At 35.0% G+C, this 21,440-nt stretch overlaps 3 protein-coding genes across 7 annotated transcripts; all 3 read right to left on the reverse strand.

Annotated features, from left to right (window-relative positions):
- On the reverse strand, positions 37 to 5,416 carry LOC18588845 (ubiquitin carboxyl-terminal hydrolase 22). 2 transcript variants are annotated; one of them, XR_001929520.1, is made up of 4 exons: positions 3,892 to 5,416; positions 3,587 to 3,711; positions 687 to 1,714; positions 37 to 374 (listed from the first exon to the last, which is right to left on the reverse strand). XR_001929520.1 is itself a non-coding variant. In XM_018127725.1 (3 exons), exons 1-3 carry the CDS (start codon positions 4,752 to 4,754, stop codon positions 924 to 926), a joined length of 1,779 nt encoding a protein of 592 aa, XP_017983214.1. In that variant the 5' UTR covers positions 4,755 to 5,416; the 3' UTR covers positions 463 to 923. The 2 variants fall into 2 exon arrangements, 1 of the variants encoding a protein (XP_017983214.1); XM_018127725.1 differs by lacking the exon at positions 37 to 374 and having other exon boundaries at positions 463 to 1,714.
- LOC18588846 (actin-related protein 2/3 complex subunit 3) lies at positions 9,083 to 11,519 on the reverse strand. 4 transcript variants are annotated; one of them, XM_007013530.2, is made up of 5 exons: positions 11,266 to 11,519; positions 10,840 to 10,922; positions 10,608 to 10,716; positions 10,254 to 10,523; positions 9,083 to 9,661 (listed from the first exon to the last, which is right to left on the reverse strand). In XM_007013530.2, exons 2-5 carry the CDS (start codon positions 10,840 to 10,842, stop codon positions 9,519 to 9,521), a joined length of 525 nt encoding a protein of 174 aa, XP_007013592.1. In that variant the 5' UTR covers positions 10,843 to 10,922; positions 11,266 to 11,519; the 3' UTR covers positions 9,083 to 9,518. The 4 variants fall into 4 exon arrangements, with proteins under 4 accessions (XP_007013592.1, XP_007013594.2, XP_017982014.1 ...); XM_007013532.2 differs by having other exon boundaries at positions 11,396 to 11,516; XM_018126525.1 differs by having other exon boundaries at positions 11,282 to 11,514.
- On the reverse strand, positions 14,591 to 18,400 carry LOC18588847 (monogalactosyldiacylglycerol synthase 2, chloroplastic). The gene is made up of 8 exons (XM_018126533.1): positions 17,802 to 18,400; positions 16,920 to 17,092; positions 16,267 to 16,428; positions 16,027 to 16,168; positions 15,705 to 15,929; positions 15,562 to 15,624; positions 15,394 to 15,468; positions 14,591 to 15,283 (listed from the first exon to the last, which is right to left on the reverse strand). Exons 1-8 carry the CDS (start codon positions 18,117 to 18,119, stop codon positions 15,023 to 15,025), a joined length of 1,419 nt encoding a protein of 472 aa, XP_017982022.1. The 5' UTR covers positions 18,120 to 18,400; the 3' UTR covers positions 14,591 to 15,022.

Genomic DNA, 21,440 nt, shown 5'->3' on the forward strand with positions numbered 1-21,440 from the left:
ATGGCTTTTACATATAAGATTACACAATAGCATTGGTAACACTTTTAAAACTCGATATGCTACTTCTCTAATTGCCGAACATATGAAACGTTTAACCTGGTTGATGGTTACAAATACAATTAGGGATCAGGAGTTGAATGAAGGTACCATCATCCATGCAGGTAAATCACAACCTTAGGCTTAGCTTTCATTGATCATTTAAAAAAGGAAATTGGTCAAAGACAAAGTGACCCCAGAGCTTGAAAACAAGGGAATTACCAGTTCAACCTTTACTGCTCTCGTAAAACGCATTGTACATTTTGGTATTTAAATAGTCAATATGTTTGAAGTGCCTGGTTTATCACTTATCAACTCTCCACATGCCATAGATGATCCTGCAATGAGAAGGTTCTTAGATTTAACTTTACTATTTTCTTTCCTGCTTTGTCATGACACAGACAAAAATTAAACCAACAGTCAGGCTCATGTTAAAGATGGACGAGTGCCTTCCAATTCAGAAAATGAACCTTAGCCTTATGAAAAAGGATAACTGTAAATCAGTCCGTTGGCAAGGATATGTCATGTGTGAAACAATTAGTAAACGATTTCAGATAGGTTTAAAAAGGAAAAAAAAATAATAAATCAAAAGGCCGACACTTGAATGAAAAGGGAAAAGAAATTCAGAAATCATTTTATGGAACCCATACCTTATAAAATTGATTTTCCTGAATATTGGAGTGCCTCAAAAATTTAGGCTCACTTGAAACTCCAATCTGAGTGAAGAGCAGCCCAGTCTTTTACCAATGAGCAGAGCAGCTTGACTAAACTTGTTTTCATGGTATACAAAACTAGGCATGGCATCTGATGAGTGATTCCATATTAACCACCTTCAAATGATGCAGCCTATCTTCGGCCCTATATGATTTGAATTAAAAACCAAATTCTCATCTCTGAACATCATATCCTGAGGCAGCTTGCTTTTCACTTGCTTTATAGTATAGCATCTTCTGTACATAAAACATCATGTACCCTTGTGCGGCTCTCACAATGTTCTCATTAACTCTAGTAATCCAAGCATCGTCACACTTGTACCATTGATTACTTAATCGCAAATAAGTCACATAATGGCCAGCATCTAATCTACCCGAGTGTGTGACGACAGCAAACAACTCAAATTCTGATGATAACTCATTCGATGCATCTTGTTCATCTGCATCAAAAGGGAAGATCCTGTTTCCAAATCGACTCCTCAAGATGGAAGAAGAAAGATATGGAGCCATGTCCAATGAAAATGGGAACTGCAGATACCGATCAACCTTCCTCGACATCTTTCGTATTGAAGAATGTTCAAATCTTTTAATATGAAAGCACGATACCAATGGAAGCTTTCTTATGGACATCTGCTTAAGAGATTCTTGTCTCACCTGACACTTTTGGCAGAAAAATTTCTGGTCAGAGCCCAACTTCTCAGCTCTTGTAAATCTTTCTAAGCAACCCTTTAAGGTAGATATTCCACAGGTTTGGCTGGAGCCAACGAAATCTGCCTCAACATTGAAAGAATTGTGGGATTTTGTGGATGAAGACTTCCCAGAACCTCCCTGGTTTGGTTCCAAGTCCAGGGAGATATCTACACATGGATCATATGTTGTGGATGTGAAACCACAAGCCATACACATGACATCAGATCGCAGAATACCAGAAAATACTCTGTGTGCAATGCAACAATCTCCACTGCCTGCACCAGCAAGAAATGGGGGTCATGAAAATATCCAATCTAGGAGATGTGTTATCACTTAACATTCTCATTCCTTTATGAAGATTCATTCAAACAGTTTACTGACAAACAATCTAGTTATGCGGGCATGCATTCACATTTGAATAACTGAAGCTGACTATATCTTAGTGAGAATGACAGAAAAAGAAAACAGCAACATGCTTCTACAAACATGGTATAAGGCTAACTTCGAATGGAAAGCAACTAGAGTCTCAGGTGTTAAATTTCAACTACAGTTGAGAGATAGCAATGAATCAAATCCCTTTCCACCTTTCTTTACCAGAACCAGAACAGAGGATGCTAGTTCTGCATTCAACTTGACCAGAAAAAAAGGGAAATATACACAGTCAATGCAAAAACCACTGCATTCCAACTAAAGCTCAACAACAACTTAAGCTTAGCATTTGTTACTTCTGTTTCGCACATTTAACTTGGATTTCCAATCCAAAGATCAAATTTCAACACACAAGAAAACCAGAAGCTGCATATCACAACAAAGATGGTTTAAGTTGTGACAACCTTGCAGATAACTAGCCCAAACTTCATCAAGTTCAAAAGAATCCGGATCTCCTCACCCAACCAAGGCATTTGAAGAAAGTTTATGTAGAAACAAGATGACCCAAAAGACAGAAATGGCTTTGATGCAGGTTGTAAAACTAAATCAACTCTCTCCTTTATTTGAGATCAGGATCAACTTTGTCAGAGGATAGAATCCTATACATGGCAAAGGGGAAGTAACATGAGAATTAAGTGAGGCGAGAAATTCCTATGATGAAACCAAGAGGCTAAGGAAGGTTGACTTACTGAAGTAAAGCACTTGACATCATCAAGCCTGCAGTCCTAAATCTGAAAGCACTTGTCAACTCCTAGGGCAAGAAAGAAGAGACCTAAACTCAAGCCCTGCAGTTAAATATTAGGGTAACTTCTTAATCTTTAGCAAAATCTTCGATGATGTTGATTCAAAAAATAAATACTAAAAACAGTAAAGCGAGGGACAGACGGATAGTAGCTGCTCATAAGAGAATCTTAGTTGGTTAATACAGCTGCATTAGTATAGCAGCAAGTTTTAGGCCAGGTGATTTGTGCATTTCACAAAATCCTTCCCCAATGATTTATTCTAATTAGTTAAACAGACTGCTTCTAATCTAGATTCACGTCTGCCTCTTGGTAACTATAATTTGGCCACTTAAACACTAAAACAGCAGACAATCCCATCCTATGCAGACTTAAGGTTCCTAACCAATTTATAAATCCTAATTAATCTCCTTGCTGTACAATGTTCCAAGCCGTCTGATGCATACAAACTTTTCTTTTCCAGAACGTCAACCTAAAATCAACAACTCAGCAAAGTTTTACCATATAATTAGGAATTACAGACAACATGGATTCCTAGTGCATGCCAGCAGTGATACCATTAATACATGATCAAATTCAGAATTAAGATAAATACCTTAGTGACTTTGTTGTTCTACACTACAAAAGAATTCGCATCATTTGATCAACCATAAACATAAAATAAGCTCCCACAACAAGAACCTTTTGAAGAAACTGACAAAAATGTAACCAACACTTATATTACCACTAGCAGAACAAATGTAGCAAATAGTTATATGTCATGATGTATTTCAGAAGACGTGGGCCCAGAATCAAACTCCTTAGATTTGGGATATTCTTAATCTACCGGTTACCATATAAATAAAACAATAGACCAATATAAACTCCCAGTATAAACATACATGCTCACTATGCAATTTCAGCCAGGGACAACACACATCCTAGAAATGCAACTTAAAGTTACTAAGACAACCTCGCAACAACAAGATAGCTAGTCACCTGGACTCTGGGACTTCCTTTTATCCTTCTCCACCTTTTCATGAATTCCATCAAGCATGGAAATGAAAAATTCATGGGCATCCTGCTGCTCATAACTAGCCAAATTTGCCGCATGTTGCCACCAACTGCAAAAACCTCACATCACATTAATCCCACAATTTTTTTTTACCCAAAACCAAATATTAACAACTTATATCAATAGAGTAAAAAAAATACCCAAAAAAAAAAAGATAAAAGATTAACTTTTTCTTACCCTTCATATTCTCTGTCAAAATTAAAAAATTCACATTTGACCAAAAACTAACCTGTACAAGAACTTAGCTGGACTATAAGGAGTCCGATCCCCCGAAAACACAGCCGAAAACATCGCGTCCATATCACAAGCCAAACACAATCTTGAATTTTTAGTACCATTAAGAGCACCATTCTTTTGCTGACAATAATATCTGTTATGCCGATCGCTTAAGAAGTAGTTTCGCAAAGGCGGCGTATGGAGCAATGCTTGTAAAACTGAATTCATAAAGCAAGTATTCCCCAAATTATTCAATCCGCGTAATCCCCAAGGTAATTCTGTTGACGAAATCGATGAGGCATTGGTCGTGTCGTTGAGAGGTATCGAATGGTTTCCGATGATGACGTGTTCTCTTGAATCTGGGGCCCACGGGCGGTAATCTACTCGACGGCGCTTTCGTAGGTTTTCCGGCTGAGATCCAGCGATGTGGCATTGCATTCCGGTGGATCCGGAGGTGGAGGTGGTGGCGGTGGCGGTGATGGTTTGAGCGAGGACTACGGCGGCGTCGAAGTCGCGATCGTACACCTGGTCACGACACGCGCAGCAGAAGAGCTCAGCGCGGTCGACGTCGACTGCGATCTCGTGGCCGGGGATGGAAAGCGCGTGAGACGACGCGTGGGAGTGAAGTGGAGGCGCGTGGCAGAAAACAGCGGCGCAGGCGACGCACGCGTAGAGCCTGGGACGGGAGGATTCCTCGCACGTACCGCACCGGGGGACCTCGGAGGGTTCCCTCCGAATGGCGGCGCCACCGCCGGGCGGCTTCACTCGGATGCAGTCTTGGAGGGCGCGAAACGGCTTGGAGCCGTTGCGGGAGCGGAAGTCGAGGATGTGGGGACAGGGCTGAGGCGAAACCTGGCCGCTGATCTTGGAAGACATGGTGGCGGCGGGAGACGATGATCGTGTTGGAAATGGAAACCCTAGATATGAAGGACATAAGGGTCATGGATCAGGGAAGGGGGAAGATCAACGGCTGAGATTGGTTGAATGAGAGTGAGGGAGCATGGAGAATAATGAGGATGAGAATCACCTTGTTTACTTATGTTTATTCTCTGATGAGAGTGTTGGGAAGTGTTGTTTGCTTGTCTGTTTTGAGCTCTCCTTGGAATTCAGATCTTGTCCTTGCTTGGCTTTTTCTACATATTTTATTTCCATAAAAAAAATCATTAAATGAATTTAGATTTTACAAATTTTTTTCTATATATTATGTCTTTGATCCAAAAAAAGGGAATGATAGAAGAGTAAAGAGAGTGCAGAGTGAAGAAGGAATTCTTCAATTTTTTATTTTTTTAATTTTTTCTTTTCTGAAATGAGGAAAGAAGCAGAGAGCAGTGAACATTGGGCTTTCTTTCTGCACTTTGTGGGTGCTCCTTTCTTTTTCGGTTTTTCCAAAGTGGGAGATGGCAAAAGGAAAAGGCTAGGTATTTTCGATGGTTGAGATGTGTTGTTTTTCTAAACCGTTAGATTCAGAGGCTCATGTGCGCAAGATTAAACAATCTTGATTTGGTGCAGATTGGATGGCTGAGATCTTTTTTTGTAACGAAGAAAGGTCCAAACTACTGCATCCAAAAAGGCTGTCAAGTATGTTGGTAAAATTTATTTGCCAAGTTAGAAAAGCAAACAGTAAAAGGAATTTGGTTCTCCTCTTTTGTCCAGGGATTCATGGCATGTTTCATGGGGCAGACGCTTCAGCTAAAAACTGTATTGACATGGCCACAGGCCTTCCCCTTCTAGCCTTTCAGTCGTTGGGCAATTTCTTTTATATTAATATATATTAATACTTTTTGAGTATAATTAAGTAATTTTTTATTAATATAATAATACCTCAAGCGGAGATGAGTCGAATCCAAGCTTAGATATCACGTTTATAGCTCGATCAAAGTTGAGCCTGGCCCTTGGACCTTGCACGCCACCCGACCCATGGACGTGTCCACCAACAATGACTTCATTTCTCAATTTTCAATAAAAAAAATATTAAGTTTACAACGCGGGAGATAATTTTTTAAAAGATTAATTGAACTAATTTAAAAAATTAATTAGTTTCGATTGATACATAAAATTTGAGATAAACAAGTCATTTATTATATATCAGAACTTATAGATTGAGCCAAAGCTTTTTGATTGGTATTGAACCATATTAATTCATTTGAATTCACAACCATTATGCATTTAATGTAAAGTATTAAGCATGGGTGAAGTCCAAAGATGATGCAAGTGATCGGTTAAAACTCTACATCCAAACAGAGTTGTCTAACTTTGCTTGCACTTTAAAATAAAATAACTCATTTATTAGCATTAATGAAACTTGTTAATTTAATTATCAGTAGCTAAGAGCTTGATTTTGTCATTGATTTCGTTCTAGTACCACAATTTCAAAAGCGCCAAAAGCATATGCTTTAAGGAATTTTCCCTTTTCTTTCATGGGAAGTAAACTAAAACAAAAATTAAGGGGGGACTGCTCCTCTTCTCGTACTTTAGAAATCAAAACCTTCGCTACAAAGCTAGGCTTGTAGCTGGAAAAATCTAGGACATTTGTCGGTAAGGAAAGAAAAAGTACATTGACCCACGGGAGTCCTTGCTTTAAATTAGACATTTCGTTGCTTGACTAAGGCGCACGTGTAGGCAACCTCTTATCGAGGAAATTGTCACTGGGACTTTCCAAACAAGTCCTTGGACTACGGAGAGGGAGTGGAGACTGCATTTTGCTTATACGGGGATCCCAAATTCGAAAAGAGTATTTATTAATTTTGTATTCATCTTGAAATTTAAAATTATGTGATCTGATATTCAAATTTTACTTTCATTTATCAAATTATATATTTTACTGATTTCGTTAGCATAAATTGTGTGTGATCTTATTACCTTATCTACTAAGATTAGTAATGAAAGTATGTTACATTTTTTTAATTTTATTAATAGAATGTGTTATATAATAAAAGTTAAAATGTTCAATTTTTTTTAAGTTTAATTATAATTTTCTGCAAATTTATTAATTTTTTAAATAAAAAATTTACTTTAAAATAAAATATTTCGCTAAACACATAAATTTAATTGTTAATCAACTGTTTTCATTAATTTAATAACGTGATAATATTGAAAATATAATTTTTTTTTATTAATTTTTAAAATTATTATTGTATAAATTATATTTTTTTCAATTTTAAAATGTTTTCTCTCTTTTACAAAAAAAAAATCTCTCAATCTTCTTCAAGGGAAAAGAGCACCGATTTAATGTTTCTCAAAGGAGGGAAGCACTAGGATTGATGCTCTCCCAAGAGAAGGGAAGAGAGCACCGATTTAATGCTCCTCAAGGGAGAGGAGCGTCGAGATCGATGCTTTCCCAAGGGACTGGAGCACCAAAAAAGGAGCACCAGATCAACAATCCCCTCCCTTAGGAAGCACTTATCTTAGGTTGGCTAGTCAACGAATGAGAGTATCGTCGATTGACCACATTATTTGAAAGAGAAAAATAAGAGAAAAATGATAAAGAGCATTTTAATTTTTATTATATTTTATATTAATGGTATTTACATTTTTAAATTTTATTGTTTATTTCAAAAACTAATAAACTCAAGCAAAATTTTAGTTAAAACTTAAAAAGATCTTGGTATTTTATTTTATAATAAATGAAAGTAAATTTTGAGTACCCTATTACATTTTTAAAAATTTTAAATATTAAATTGAACATTTGATTATAATTCGATATCAAATATCTATAACCTAATATTAAAAAAAAAAAACCTCAAATGAGCTCCCCAATGATACCATGTGTCGGCCTGGTCATTAGACACGTGGATGCAAGAGAAGGCTCTTATGAGGTTTGTTTTTTACAAGTTGCATAGATGGAGTGGGTTATTATGAAAGTGCTGTTACGAGATTTGGCTTTGGACGGATCACATTATTGGTGGCCTATATGGATGGTGAATGGCAATTAACAAGACTTGCTAGGTCAAATTCTAATATAATTAAGTCAATCCAAAAATGAGACGAAACTAATGATATCATGAGTACATAATGCAAATTTTATATATCTTATTCTACAATTTATGAAACACTGTATTTGGAAGTCTCTAGTTTTTAATCTGCTGTGAGGTTTTCCATGTAAGGACTAAAGTTATTATGATTGATGGATAAGTGTACGGATGAGAAGAAGAATGTAAGTGGGTCAAATTGGGTGAAATGGACCATCAATCATTTCTGCAACAATTAGTTACTAAAATCTATGCATGTTATAGTTATTAAACAAGTAATCCTGCCAACCATCTGCAAATCACATGGCTCCAATAATTTCACTGGGCATGCGAGGATGCCCATTGCTCCGTCATACTAGTCATTGTCAATGGGGGAATCAGTGACATGCCTCCAAAAGGTGGCTAACCCACCAACCAGCCTCAATAATTCGGTTGTGCTGTAGGTAGGCCAGCTTTGCTGGAACCATTATCGTCATCAAATCATGCGCAACCAACCTTTAACAGACATTTCACCCAGAGCTGAGGGAAAACAAAACCAGTTACATTCTTTTTCTAGGAAACCCACATGTTTTCATGTAACATCTTTACTTGTTTTGGCAAATTCGGAGGATTGCATTCATTCATCCTTTCTGCTTCCCCCAGAATGTTCCCCTCTACTGTTCAAATCCACTTTTGTCTCCAAGAACAGAGAGGATAATGTTTTTTTGACAGAAACTGAAAAGCACACATCCCCTACCGGCCACTGATCACGCTCTGGTTGATATGACTTGGTTTGATGGTGGCTAAAAGCCTGTCTCCAATTAGAAATTTGAGAAGCAGAGCACAACCAAGATACTAGCCACGTGCCAAATTAAGGAGCTCAAAAGAAAAACAGCTCGACAGCTTCTTGCTAATTGCAAAATTGTGATGGCTGCATAAAAGATGAAATTTAACCACTACTAGTGATTAAGAACCTCTTGCTTGGAATGCTGCAACTACAACAAAATAAGGGGTAGTATTGGCTTTCAAGGCTAGCAATGTTGGTTGAGCCTCACTGCTAGCAATGAATGAGAGTCTGTCAATATTTAATGTCATCAACAGAAAAGAAATAAGGAGTCAACTGCAAGAATGAATCCTCTTAAGAACTAGTACTTGCTAACATCACGGCCAAGATGGACATTGTTATAGCTAAAGGCAGCTTAAAGACCTGTTAAAAATTTTCACATGAGATGTCATAAAGTGCTCTGATATGCAAGATGACAGAACAAACATTCACTCATAGCAAAAGCTAGAGCCAAAAATAGATTGCTTAAACAACATATAGACCAGCTTGGAGTCCTAGGCTTTCATGGACTTTGAAGCCTCAAAGAAGGAAATACATATGTGGTAATGGAAGATGACCTGAGAACTAAGGGTGTGTTTTTACATGCCAGAGGAAGCACTTCCATAATCCTCAGCTCCCATGTTAACTCATAACCAAGCTTTATACCAGCAAGCAGGCTATGACGCCAAAGTGATGCTTTTTCTGCTCGCTTGTCTCATGAAGCAATGAAGACAACAAAATACTAATTTCCATCAAACGAAATGTACAAGTTAACTTCGTTACAGACATTCAAAACATATCATCTTTTCACATCAAAATTCAGCATGCTTTTACAAGTAACTTTTCATTGGATATACAACAGTTATTTTTTCATGAAGCAATGTTGTTCATGAATTTCCTTTTAGCAAATGCTAACCACCATTTATTTGGAGTTCCATTGGGCCTATAGGCGACACTCAACAGTCTCCCACTTGTTTCTTCTCTTATTTGCTTCAGATAATTCCTGAGCAGTTCTGCATTTAAGAAACTAACAAATTATACAATAGCAAATTATCAAAGCTTCAGTAGTCAAAGCAGCGAATATCATCAGAAAGGATAAGGAGCTTTGATGTAGCTGACAGAAACCGATAGTTTTACGAAATAATATAAGCATTGCAAACTTCCTTCAACATTTATTGTGTATTGATCAAAGCAATATTAGAAAACAAACAGAGTCAAAATTTTTTGTTCATCAAAACAGAGGCTTTTAAAACAACTTGATACAATCATGGCAAGAATGCTCTTTAAACAACTTGATCCCCTCAAGTTAAATCAGCATAAATTCAAGAATGACATCAAATTGTTAAGCAAAACTGTAATGGTAAAGAAGGAAGTGCATTTTATTCTCATAATTCTCAATCGTTTATGAAAAAATAATTCAAGTTATTGTTGTGAGATAAGTAAAGACAAAAACAACAAAAAGATTATGTACAGAGAAGCAGCTGAGTGACTAAAAGGATATGGTACTGATACTTTGGACAAGTTTCACAAATAGCCAGCATTTCAATATTCTATGTGACATTTAATGCACTACAAAATGGAAAAGAAAAAAGTAAGGAGATTTGCCTGCTTCCTTTTGAGACTGTGGAAGTGCAAAGAGCCCTGGGAAAGGAAAACCAGATTCTCCTGGCACCGGAACCTTTTCCAAGCCCAAGTTAATGATTGCCTTGGTCCCTTCAGCCAAGGTTCTACAGCCTTCAAGCCTCTTCAGAGCTACATTTATATAGAAAGTCAAATATATAAGGAGCTTATCTGCAGGGCTCTTAATATCAAAGTTTCTAAAGAACACGTTGGCGCGAAAGAATGTGATCGCCTCATCAACAATATCTGTTCTATCTGCACACAACCATCTTGAATGATCAACTCAAGAATAAGAAAAGAACATACTACCCAACGAAGCTGATAAAACATAAATCCAACCTTGATCTGAAACAGGAGCAGGACCCTTTATATGACTTTTTAAAGGAAGTAAAGGGCAGCCACAGGCTTTAGTAATTCCTTCCTCATCAACAAAACTAGAATGATAAACCTGCCGTATAGCAACTATTTTTAAGCGAATAGGAACAATAAATATCATAATTAAAGCTATTAAGAAATACATACATAACACAGCAGAGGAAGGGAGAGGTAAGGAAAGAGATTTATTGGGTACCATTTTCGTTGAATTCCCTTTCCAAATAAACAAAATCAAGAAATTGGATTTGCCCGAGAAGGAGAAAGGGCAACCAAATATTTCTGCAGAGAACAACAGAAGAACACCAAATTACAATCAATAGTAATGATTTTTCCACAAAAGTAAGAAATTTCCCCATCAAAATTATCAAAAAGAAAAACAAAAACTATGAAAGTACTAAATTCATAGTTTTGTAACATGGCAGTAAGAAAGACCTGAAATATTAAGAAAAAATTAGCACAAACAAATTACAGAAGCCATGAAATGCAAGATTAAGGCAAGGCATTATAGTAATGGGAAACCCGATCCGTTCTGTATAATGCACAAAAAGATATTAACATATATATATATATATAGATATATAGATATATAAATCTTAGGGGTCAAAAAGGGAAAGAAATATACCAGCAAAATTCCTTACAAGTTTTCTGGTTGATATTGACAAACAAAGATCAACCAGGTTGGTGTTGTTTCATGCAATCGTAGGGTGGAAATGGGGGAAAACCGAGAAAAAGCAAAAGATCGACCAACTTGCTGCCAACGGACGCTTTCAAGTTTAACTGGGTCCTTGACGCCTTAACAACGGCAAGTCAGCAATCTCGTGCCTTTGCATTGAGCTCAACTAGTTAGCTGGGCCGTTGTGCTCCTGTCTGCCGAGACCAAGAATGAAATGATAACCCCAAAAACTAATACCCGCAAGAAAAAGGCCTTACGCACGCAAGATTGCTAGGAGGCCCAGCACGGTTTTAGGTACATACTAATTATTAATTGTACGTAGAAATCTCCATTTTAAGTATATTGATTCTTAACTACATATGATTTCTATGGGTTACACTTTTATTTGTTTTTGTATTTACATGAATTTTAGAGGATATTTGAAATTTTTTAAACTTGAGAAAGATGGAATAGAGGAAGTCAAGTACCCTACTTGGGACTTTTTGAAACTACCGACAGAAGGGGAAAAGAAGAGAAAAGGAAAAGGGAGGGGGCTACCGTTAGAAAGGCCTAAGCCGGAGACGGCTACAGTGTCAGGGACCAAGGAAGGGAAAGAAGGTTTAAAGAAAGGGATTGGTTAGTGGCAGAAGATGAAGGAAGCTAAAATGAAAAAAAATAATAATAATAAAAAAAGCTTCTATAGTTAGGGTTAAATTAGCATTTTACTATTGATCAAAACTACATCGTTTTATTGAGTAGAAAGAGGAAAAAAAAAAGAAGAGTTGGGCCGGATCAGTTTGGGGCCAAATCCAACCACAAATGAAGTATTTCCTAACCCATTGTTTGACCTTTTAATTTTTTATGCATTGATTAAAATTTAAGAAATTACTTTAAAAAATCTTAAGAATAAAAATAAAATAATTAATTGAATAAATTTAATAATCACTTACCAAAGTATTTGGGGATCCAAAGATTATTTTTCACAAAGTGAAATATTTCTAAATAATTAGAAAAGCATAGGATTATAAAGTAGTGATTAAAATTGAAAATAATTTACAAAATTTCATCATTAAATTTAAAAAATTTTAAGAAGTGTAATTAATATTTATTTCATTTTTAATAAGTTTATGATATAAATTATGTAGTTTATGAATAATTAATTTTAATTTATTACATTTTCTCAATTTTAATTTTATTTCATTATTAATTTGAATGATCATAATTAAGATATACAAAAATTAAATCTTTTTTAAAATTAAAAATTATTAAAATAATAAATTTTCTCTAACAACAAGAAATTTTTTTTTAAAAATGTTAGTATTTTAAAATAATTTTCTTTAATTTATTATTACTACTGTTATTTATAGTATTTCAAGATTACTCCTTTTACTATTATTACTATTATCTATAATATTATTCGAACATATTGAAAAACTTTTTGTACATTTTGTACCAAACTATTTGTTTACATTTACAAAACATTGATCAGTGTGATTAAGCTAAATATATATATATATATATATATGGTATTTAGTTTTATTTTATTTTTCTTATTATATGTTATATACTTTTGTTTTGATTGTTATTACAATATGTAATACTATTTACAATTATTAACATCAAATGTTGAAAAAATTTTACAAAATTCACACCAATCAAATATTTAAAAAAATATGATATTAGTATAATAAAATTTTCACTCGTTGTAAATCTCGTTGCATAGCGTAGATATGTTCCTAGTTACTACTTGAATCTTTTAGGCATTTGACAAAGGTTAATACTTCAAGTTTGATATCATAATTATTATGTCTCCAAGGAAAGTATAAGGTTTGATATTTAAGTAAAGTGAGTCTGCTATACAAAGTGAAATCCTGAGCTTGATTCAGCTACTATATATACTGTTGCTCTCCTTAGGAGATCATGAAATGCTTACAGGCTTGGTCAATAATCAAGCAGTCGTTGTTGCCAGAAACACAATGAAACTAACTGTCAAAACGAAACGAATGTAAGAATGGAAAAAGAGAGAGACAATAGATTGACATTGAGGTTTATGGAGGCAATGAATTTTCCTCATATAGAGTCAAGAGAGTGGCTGGCTAGGGTTCATCGGGTCTACTCATGTCACACGGCTTTGCATGGGTGACAAGTGTTTGTGTTGTGTGTTGGGTTATATCTATAGTACCATACACAGCACGAGGAGGGAATCGACCAAAATTCTGCCCGAGGCAGTTTATGAGCTGGCCTGGTGGTTACTTGGTCACGACAGTTGTACTTGTTGTGTATCTTTAATTCATACCCTTTGGAGTTATTAAGTATTATATTGCCTTCCCAAGGTAATACTACACTACTAGCATGGCCAAAATGAAAAAAGAAGAAGAAGAAGAAGACAGGGTGCTTCAAGAATTGGTCCCTCCATGACCAAAAAGAAAAAGTATTTGTCCAACGTCGAAGCAATCTGTTTGTCGGTGTTTCTCGGAAACAAGTTTTTAAACCCTTTTGAACACTCAGTTGGGTGAGCAAGTCTCAGGTGGAGTTACTCTGACTGTTTGATATCTGTCTGTTTCTGGACTTAATTTAAGGAATTTACCAATTTAACACGGGGTTCATTTCACAACTGATTCCTGTAACAAGAATTGGATCAAAATCAAACCTCTCTGGTGGACCTTTCCATATCCCTTCCCCCTCACATCGCTCCACCAGGGCAACGTTGATGAGTCAAAACAGTCTGGCATCACACCACCAACCAGACACAACCACAGGCACACAACTCGGTTTCTTTACGCTCTTTATCTCAACTAGGAAAAACTGAAAAACTATACAGCTCATACCAACTTGTAGGCCATCAAGCTTTTTAGGCACATCTCACACCATGATAGGCCTTTTTCAACATGATTTTCTTTCATCTTTGTTAACTTTTTAATAAACAGTCAAAACAACCATTCCCTTTTAGTATCAGAGTCCAACAACCTCAAAAACATTTTTCCTCTTCTTGGGTTTTCCTTATTATGTCACTGTTTTCTCGGTAAGCTCCCTATTAATACTATGCTATTTACTTCAAAGGTATATACACCATTCCATTGGTAGTTGATTCTTATTGGTTAAGAGTCTTCAATGCCTATTGATAGTCATGGAAGTTGACCTGGCAAAGCAGGGGATACACGGTTCTTGGCTTTTAAGAGCTGCCGAAAGAATAAAAGGGGAGTGATGTTGATTTATACCTCTAGCCAATCAATTCTTATAGGAAAGCTATCTTTTCATGAATAAGATTTTAATTTGCCTTAACTTAGAAGGAAGCTTACAACAAAAGTCATTCCAAGTCTAGCAGACATTTCATTTTACACTTAAACAAGAGTCCTTAGGTAAGACAAAAGACCAAATATTAATAAGAAAACTAACGCCATTTAAGGGCGGAATAGAAACAAAAATCTTGACCATTGCTACATAATGAGTTTACAACAGCTTCAACTTCCAGATACACCTAACTTTTCCCATATGTACCCTAAATAATGCCAGCCCTTCAAAACACACACAGCTTTTTTTCTTTTCTGTTTTTTTTTTTTTTTGGATGAACTTGCAAAACTCGGAGCTTGTTTCAGCAGAATTTTGTGGCTCTTTTTTGGTGAAAAAAACCTCTGAGGCCAAAGAATGATTTAATATTAAAGCTTACCTGTACAGAGCTTACTAGGGAACAAATCTTAGTTACATTAGAAGATGTAGACGCTATCTATTATATTAGGCTTGTGAATGATGATGTCAACACATAAGGAACATTGGCTAGGGGCCCTCTTTGGCAGGCAAGCTCGTGGATATCCTTTACAATATCGAATACGGCCTCGGGTTGTGCTAGTTTAAGAGCATTTTCTGACATTCTCTTGAGCTCATCTGTCTTTGTGCTGAACCATTCAGCCACAATTCTAGCTGTTTCCTTTGGACTTCTGGTGAATACTCCTGCTCCATTGTCTACTACATAAGGTACATTACCCTTTTCCTGCAACCCACAGATGAAGGGTAAATGCCAATAATATAGAGTTAAATTAGAAGCTATTAAAGCCATATCGTAACCGATCCAGTTACCAATAAAAAAAGTTGGTTACTAACCTGTCCTGGAATGTAGTCATTGAGAACAATTGGAAGCCCCCTTATCAAGGCCTCTGCAATGGTACCTGGACCAGCCTGCAATCCATAGAGACAGATTAATCTAAGCTATTTACATTAAGAAAGAAAATGTACAAATACCTCAATCTAAATTGCAATTCATTTTCTTACTTTTGTAATTATGCAGTCACAAGCTCCCATCCATTTCTCCATCTGAGTCTCAAACCCTCTGACCTAGTGAAGGGAAAATTTTGTTTAACGAGTGTTTTCATTTTGCTTATATGTAATAAGTTCAAGTAGTAAAATCAAATTACCTTTACTGGGATCGTCCATTCCTCTGATTCCAATGTAGAGACAAGGGATTTGTTTCGGCCACATATTATGATTAATTGCCCTATTGGTTTCTCTTGATCTTTATCATATAGTGATTCTCCAAGAGCAATGGCCGTTTTCTTAACAGGGCCCATCCCTTCACCCCCTCCCATTAGCAGAACTGCAGGCAAATCGGGATCCATCTCAAGCTCTATCCTTAAGTCATCCTACAAAAACAAGAAAGAAAAAGGTCTTACAAAAACCAGAACTCCCTCCAACTAAAGCAAGCATATAGATGAAGTGTTTTGTGTCTACAATCGTCACCTTAGAAAGAACTGCACGGGCAAATGAAGGCCGAATAGGCAGACCAAAAACCTGAATTTGGGACTCCTCAAGTCCATCACATAATGCCCGCTTGGCAACCTCCTTTGACGGGCAGTAGCATCTATTAACCCCAGGGTGAAACCTGAACAGAATTCCAATTGTTAAGATATTCAGTGGCTTGCTACATAAGGCACATGGTTATGACATAGAAATTCCAAACTTAAGGTTTTGTCAACTGACCACGTCGGGTGGCAGGTATTGAGGTCTGTAATTACAGTGACAAAAACTACTTTCTTTTGAAGGCCTTGCCATTTAAGAACCCAGAGAGGAATGTGTTGCATTAACGGATGCACACTAATGATAATGTCCGGCTTGTACTCCATGAGGCCAGCCTCCACCTCTCTTCAAAGACATTAAAAAAAAAGTTAAAAGTAAGGCCTTGAATCCAGTCATATTTTTATCAGTAAATTCAAACCCACTTATGTCAACTTGTCAAGCTTCAATTTTAAGAAATGATTTCATTTTGCTTGAACAGAAAACAACAATGCCAACAATCACTTTAACTTCCATCAGTTTGATTAAGCGCAAGTGGCCAAGTGGGTAATAAAGAATTCTCTTTCGTCATAGAATTCTCTAGAATAAAAGCAAAAGCATAATCATCAGTGAAAGTGAATAGAGAATCCTGAAGACCTCAAAACATATAATACTAACTGATTATTGATATAATAACAAGACTCAAAATTTTATTACATCTTGGTTACCAAATCAGGGTACAAAGGCAACACTTCCCTTTTTATTTATTTTTTTTATTTTTTGCATCTTGACCTACTTGAATTCTTCAAGTTATGGTGAAAATGGAAGATGAAAAAGTATAGTAAAGATGATTAACCTACTTGGCATAATAAGCAGCAATGGCAGCAAGATAGCAGCTATGTATCCATTTAGGAGACGTGCTGTGAAAGGCGACTTTCCAGAGTTGTACATGTTTCACCATGAACTTGTAGGACCTCTCCATGTCGTTCAATGGCCAGCCTGTATACTCTTTCCAAACATCTTTCACAATTATCTGAAGCAAAAGACGTCATCCGGAGGATCGTGAGAAAACCAATTCACAGGAAAGAATGCTTAATTTAAAATGCAAAAAATCATGAAACAAAATATTATATAGCTAAGGAATCACATGTTATGTGTTTATAAGATGCAGAAAACCAGACTTTTCCAGATTTGGGATTTGGAGCAGAATTCAGATATTAATATAGTTGGAGGAAAAGAGGAGAAATTTCCAAGAACATAGACAGGAAAAAGGAGAAAAGGGGATAATCAAAACAAGGGGAAAAAAGTTGGGAACATGAAGAACATCTTATTTCTTTTTTGTTGCTGAACAATTGATTGCAGAAGCCAAAATTCATTAACTGGGAATTAAATTGGAAGATCTAGATGAACTCAGGTTGGATATATATTGAAAAACTGGACTTATTATGATTATTATAAAGAAGTAGAGACAGGGGACAAAACACAGAAAAATCCAAGAAGAAGAAAATTGCTTGATATTGACAATTTTGCATTAGCTCTACATAAAACAAATTCACAAGGACACAAAATATCATCAAAATCACTCATAAACATAACAAATAAAAACTTGCAGGCAAGAATTTTTTTTTATTAGAAGCATTGGATCCTACAACCAAAAGAAAACAAAAACACGAAAGAAACTAAACTAAACCAAAAACAATACAAAAACCATGAAAAAGCAATGACAGAATCAAGCAAATTACCCTGTATTCATCTCCAAACTCAATCCGGAAGGCATCACGGATGGCCTCAGCTGAAGCTCTATGGCCACCACCCGTATCACTCATGAGAATCAGCACATTCTTGGTTCTTTCAGCACCCATCTGCATCAACTGTATGGTCCCATAATCATCCTCGTATTCATCCTCACTCTCATAAGAACACCTCCTTTGATGACGATGATGCTGATGATGATGATAATGGCTGCTGTTGCTGCTACTGCTATAATTCCCATAAACTCTCTGCCATACCTTCTCTGTAATGGAAGCAACCTTCTTTGGCGACGATACTTTCATCACCATGGCTGCAGAAGACAAAAAAAATGTTCCAAAAATAGAAAGCAAGATATCAAGATACCAAAATGAACCCTTTTGGAGTTTAACGGTTTTAACTGTCAACTACCCTTTTCCCGCCACCGAAAAATGGGAGTTTTCCGGTAGAGAGAGAGGGAGGGGAATGGAGGTTTTGGCGAGAAATTTTGATGGCGTAGAGAGAAGGAGACAAGCAGAGGAGAAAAAATAATGATGTTGTTTAAGGTTTATGTTGAGTACAAGTTGGCAAAACGTGGAGGGTTCATAAGAAGCGCGAGGAAGTTACAATTATTTTTGGAGGAATTTTTTAGGTTCTGACGCTTGATAGGTGGGGTTTTAATCAATTTATAACCGTCAGATTCGCATTTTGTTTGGGAATGTTCGAATGATGAGAAGATTCGAATCTTCACTGTGTTTTATACTTTTTTTTTTCAAATAGTAGTTTTAAAAGGGGTTTTCTTTTCAATATTTTATTTTAATACAGTAAATCTTTGTTTTTATTTGGTGTCCCTCTATTTTTGGGTATTTGAAATAAATGGCAGCTGTAACTTGCAAGACATCTATTTGGTCACTAGGATTAATGTATATTTTATTTTTATAATCTTTACCCAAATCACAATTATTATTACGTTAAATTAAGCTCAAGTGGCACGTTGATTGAAGAGATTGAAGTTTTAAGATGTATATCTAACTTAGAACCAATTGATAGTAGGTGAAGATGTCATTTTTATATTTAAATTCTCAATATATTCACTTTTTTATTATTATTTTACTATTTTTCTTCACGTGTAGAAATAATAAACTTATTATGGGATAAACTATTACTAAAAAAACAATATTGTAAAAACCATTGCCTGCTTTGATATCAAGTTAAATTTTTAAAAATAATATCTAATTTAAAATCAATTCACAAAAAGTGAATAGATTCTATTTCAATATCATTGATTACAAGTACAAACAAGTTCTATTTATTTATTTATTTTTTATACATGTACATATAGTTTTTATTTACTAAAAGATAAAGCAATTAATTATTTAAGATGTGATTTTCATTTTCTCAACGAAAGTAATATTTCGAGAAAAATAATTTTATAGTAAATGTATAATTTGTGGTCGCTTAAAAATAAGACACTTTAACATCGCAAATTCAATTTTAAGTGTCACAAACAAAATGTTTTAATATTATACAACCCAATCATTAACCAAAAAAAAGTTAGATACAATCACATAATTTTAAACTTTTTTATCCTATTTTATTTGTGTAAATTCTCATGTTGGTTCTTTGGAAAAGCTTAGTAAACATTTTAATTGATTAGATTACGTACTCTCTCTAATTTTTCCCCTCCTTAGAATTGGTATAAAGTAGGATATGCTTTGGAATTTAATTTTTCCGTCTACTTTTTCTTTTTGGTGCTGACACTTAATCCTTCAACTTTAGTCTAATTAGTTACATCATGTCACCGAAAAAACGTTTTTAGTGACAGCAAAGTACCAAATCAAACTTAGTCTAATGATAGCATTGAACCCTATGCCTATTTTAAGGTCTCTTTAACCCATACCAAACCCCCTTTTTTTTTTATAAATTATTTACTCTCTCTGTTCGTAATTTTTTTTTCATTGACTTTCACGTATATTAAGAAAAGAATTTTATTTTCGTATATTCCATATTATCAATTTCAAATTTTTATAACATTAGTGTACAATACATTTTAATGTCAAACGTAAAAATAAAAAATAAAAAAAAATCAATTTGAAATATATATATATATGGAAAAAGTAAGAACTTTATTTTGAAACATTTTAAAAAAATAAACAAAGAAAATGAAATTGGAAGAATATAATTTTAAATATTTAGTACTGTTAAGGGTGATTGAGAAGATTTAGGAAAAGAGAATCCTTAAATTGATTCTGCCTGCTTGACAATGATGGCTTATAAAATCTTGAACCTCCTTTAAACAAAAAGTGCTCAGTTTATTTTAAGTTCATCTATTCAATTATCGTAAAGGGTATTATTTTATACATTGTGAGTGAAATTTTTAAATTTCAAAAACGAGATTAAAACATTAACACATATTTTATTAAAAATTAATAAATTAATATGATAAAAAATCAACAATATTATAACTTTACTTGTAACATATAAAAACTCAACGAAGATTTATAAAATAATAATTCAATAGGTTTTAGAATTAATATTTGTAAATTATACTTGCCTATGCAATCTCATCAAAGACAAGATGAAGACGTTAAAACCTTTATGACTTAACTTATGATTGGGATGGCCTTTACTTAGAATGAATTTGTAAAAGCAAGATACCTGCAGCACAATCCAAATAATTAGAATAGAAGCATTATTGAATTTAGATTACTTAGAGTATATGAATTCTTGGACCCATAACATTACTTTAGGATAAAATTTAAGTTCCAAGCTCCATACTCAACCTCAATTCCTTCCTATATCTCAGCCTTCTGTGATGGTGAGACCACCTATGGCTATATATCACTCCCTGGGATGGCTGCCTTGAGAATGATTTGTGGAAGATTGAGATGCACCAGAAATAGACCTTTTTCTGCTGGCCTCGAAAGCAAACAGTAGGAAAGAGTTAGAGATATGTGGTGGGGAGAATTGATATTTTTGGAAATTCCACAAACCATATAATTAAGGGGACAATTTGATTCCAATATTGGAGTGAGGGTCGAAGCAAGTTGAGGTGGCCGCCAGGGACCCAGTCAGCCTTTGATGGTGTGGAGAATTACATTTGGGATTTAGCAGCACAAGGTTTACAAGCATCTTCTTTTGTCATTATTTACTAAAATATGTGTATTTACTAAATCTTAGCATAATACTATGTAAAAAATAGTTTTGGTCTATATTAACGTGTGAACTTCACTTTTATATTGTCAATTCTGATTTTCATTTTTTCGTTTAATTTGAAATAATTTTTTAATATAAAATCATGATTTAAATCTGAACCTAATTCCACTCTTACTATATTGAGATAAATTTAAGTGATTTTCAATTTTAAATACTTTATCTTGATTTTCTTCTTCTTTCGCCATTTCCACTCATACTTTGACATGGTAATAATGGAAAGAACCAGAACTAGAGATTGTTTAAAGTGTTCCAATGTGATATGGAATCAAATATTATGAATCTAGGTCATTATAAAGAGGATTCTTGTGATAGAAAAAGGAAGCATTGCAAACAAGTAAAAGGAAGCATTGCAAACAAGTAAAAGGATGCACCGAAGGTGACGGAGAGGAAGATTAGAGCAATTCTTGAAGTATTGAGTGTAGTGACAGGTAAAATAA

This window comes from Theobroma cacao, chromosome 9 (assembly GCF_000208745.1).
Source record: "Theobroma cacao cultivar B97-61/B2 chromosome 9, Criollo_cocoa_genome_V2, whole genome shotgun sequence".
Classification (NCBI taxonomy): domain Eukaryota; kingdom Viridiplantae; phylum Streptophyta; class Magnoliopsida; order Malvales; family Malvaceae; genus Theobroma; species Theobroma cacao.

Bases quoted from the DNA above. Each gene is read 5' to 3' on its own strand.
- LOC18588845 (XM_018127725.1), bottom strand. From the start codon at position 4,754: ATGTCTTCCAAGATCAGCGGCCAGGTTTCGCCTCAGCCCTGTCCCCAC. The intron at 3,712-3,891 runs GTTAGTTTTTGG...AGGTTTTTGCAG, and splicing joins CCAGCTAAGTTCTTGTACAG to TTGGTGGCAACATGCGGCAA. The intron at 1,715-3,586 runs GTGACTAGCTAT...TTGCTGGTGCAG, and splicing joins AAGGAAGTCCCAGAGTCCAG to GCAGTGGAGATTGTTGCATT.
- LOC18588847 (XM_018126533.1), bottom strand. From the start codon at position 18,119: ATGGTGATGAAAGTATCGTCGCCAAAGAAGGTTGCTTCCATTACAGAG. The intron at 15,625-15,704 runs GTAATTTGATTT...TCCCTTCACTAG, and splicing joins AATGGACGATCCCAGTAAAG to GTCAGAGGGTTTGAGACTCA. The intron at 15,284-15,393 runs GTTAGTAACCAA...TGTGGGTTGCAG, and splicing joins ATGACTACATTCCAGGACAG to GAAAAGGGTAATGTACCTTA.
- LOC18588846 (XM_007013530.2), bottom strand. The intron at 10,524-10,607 runs GTTGGATTTATG...GGTTGTGTGCAG, and splicing joins TGCTCCTGTTTCAGATCAAG to ATAGAACAGATATTGTTGAT. The intron at 9,662-10,253 runs GCAAATCTCCTT...TCTTAAATGCAG, and splicing joins ACAGTCTCAAAAGGAAGCAG to AACTGCTCAGGAATTATCTG.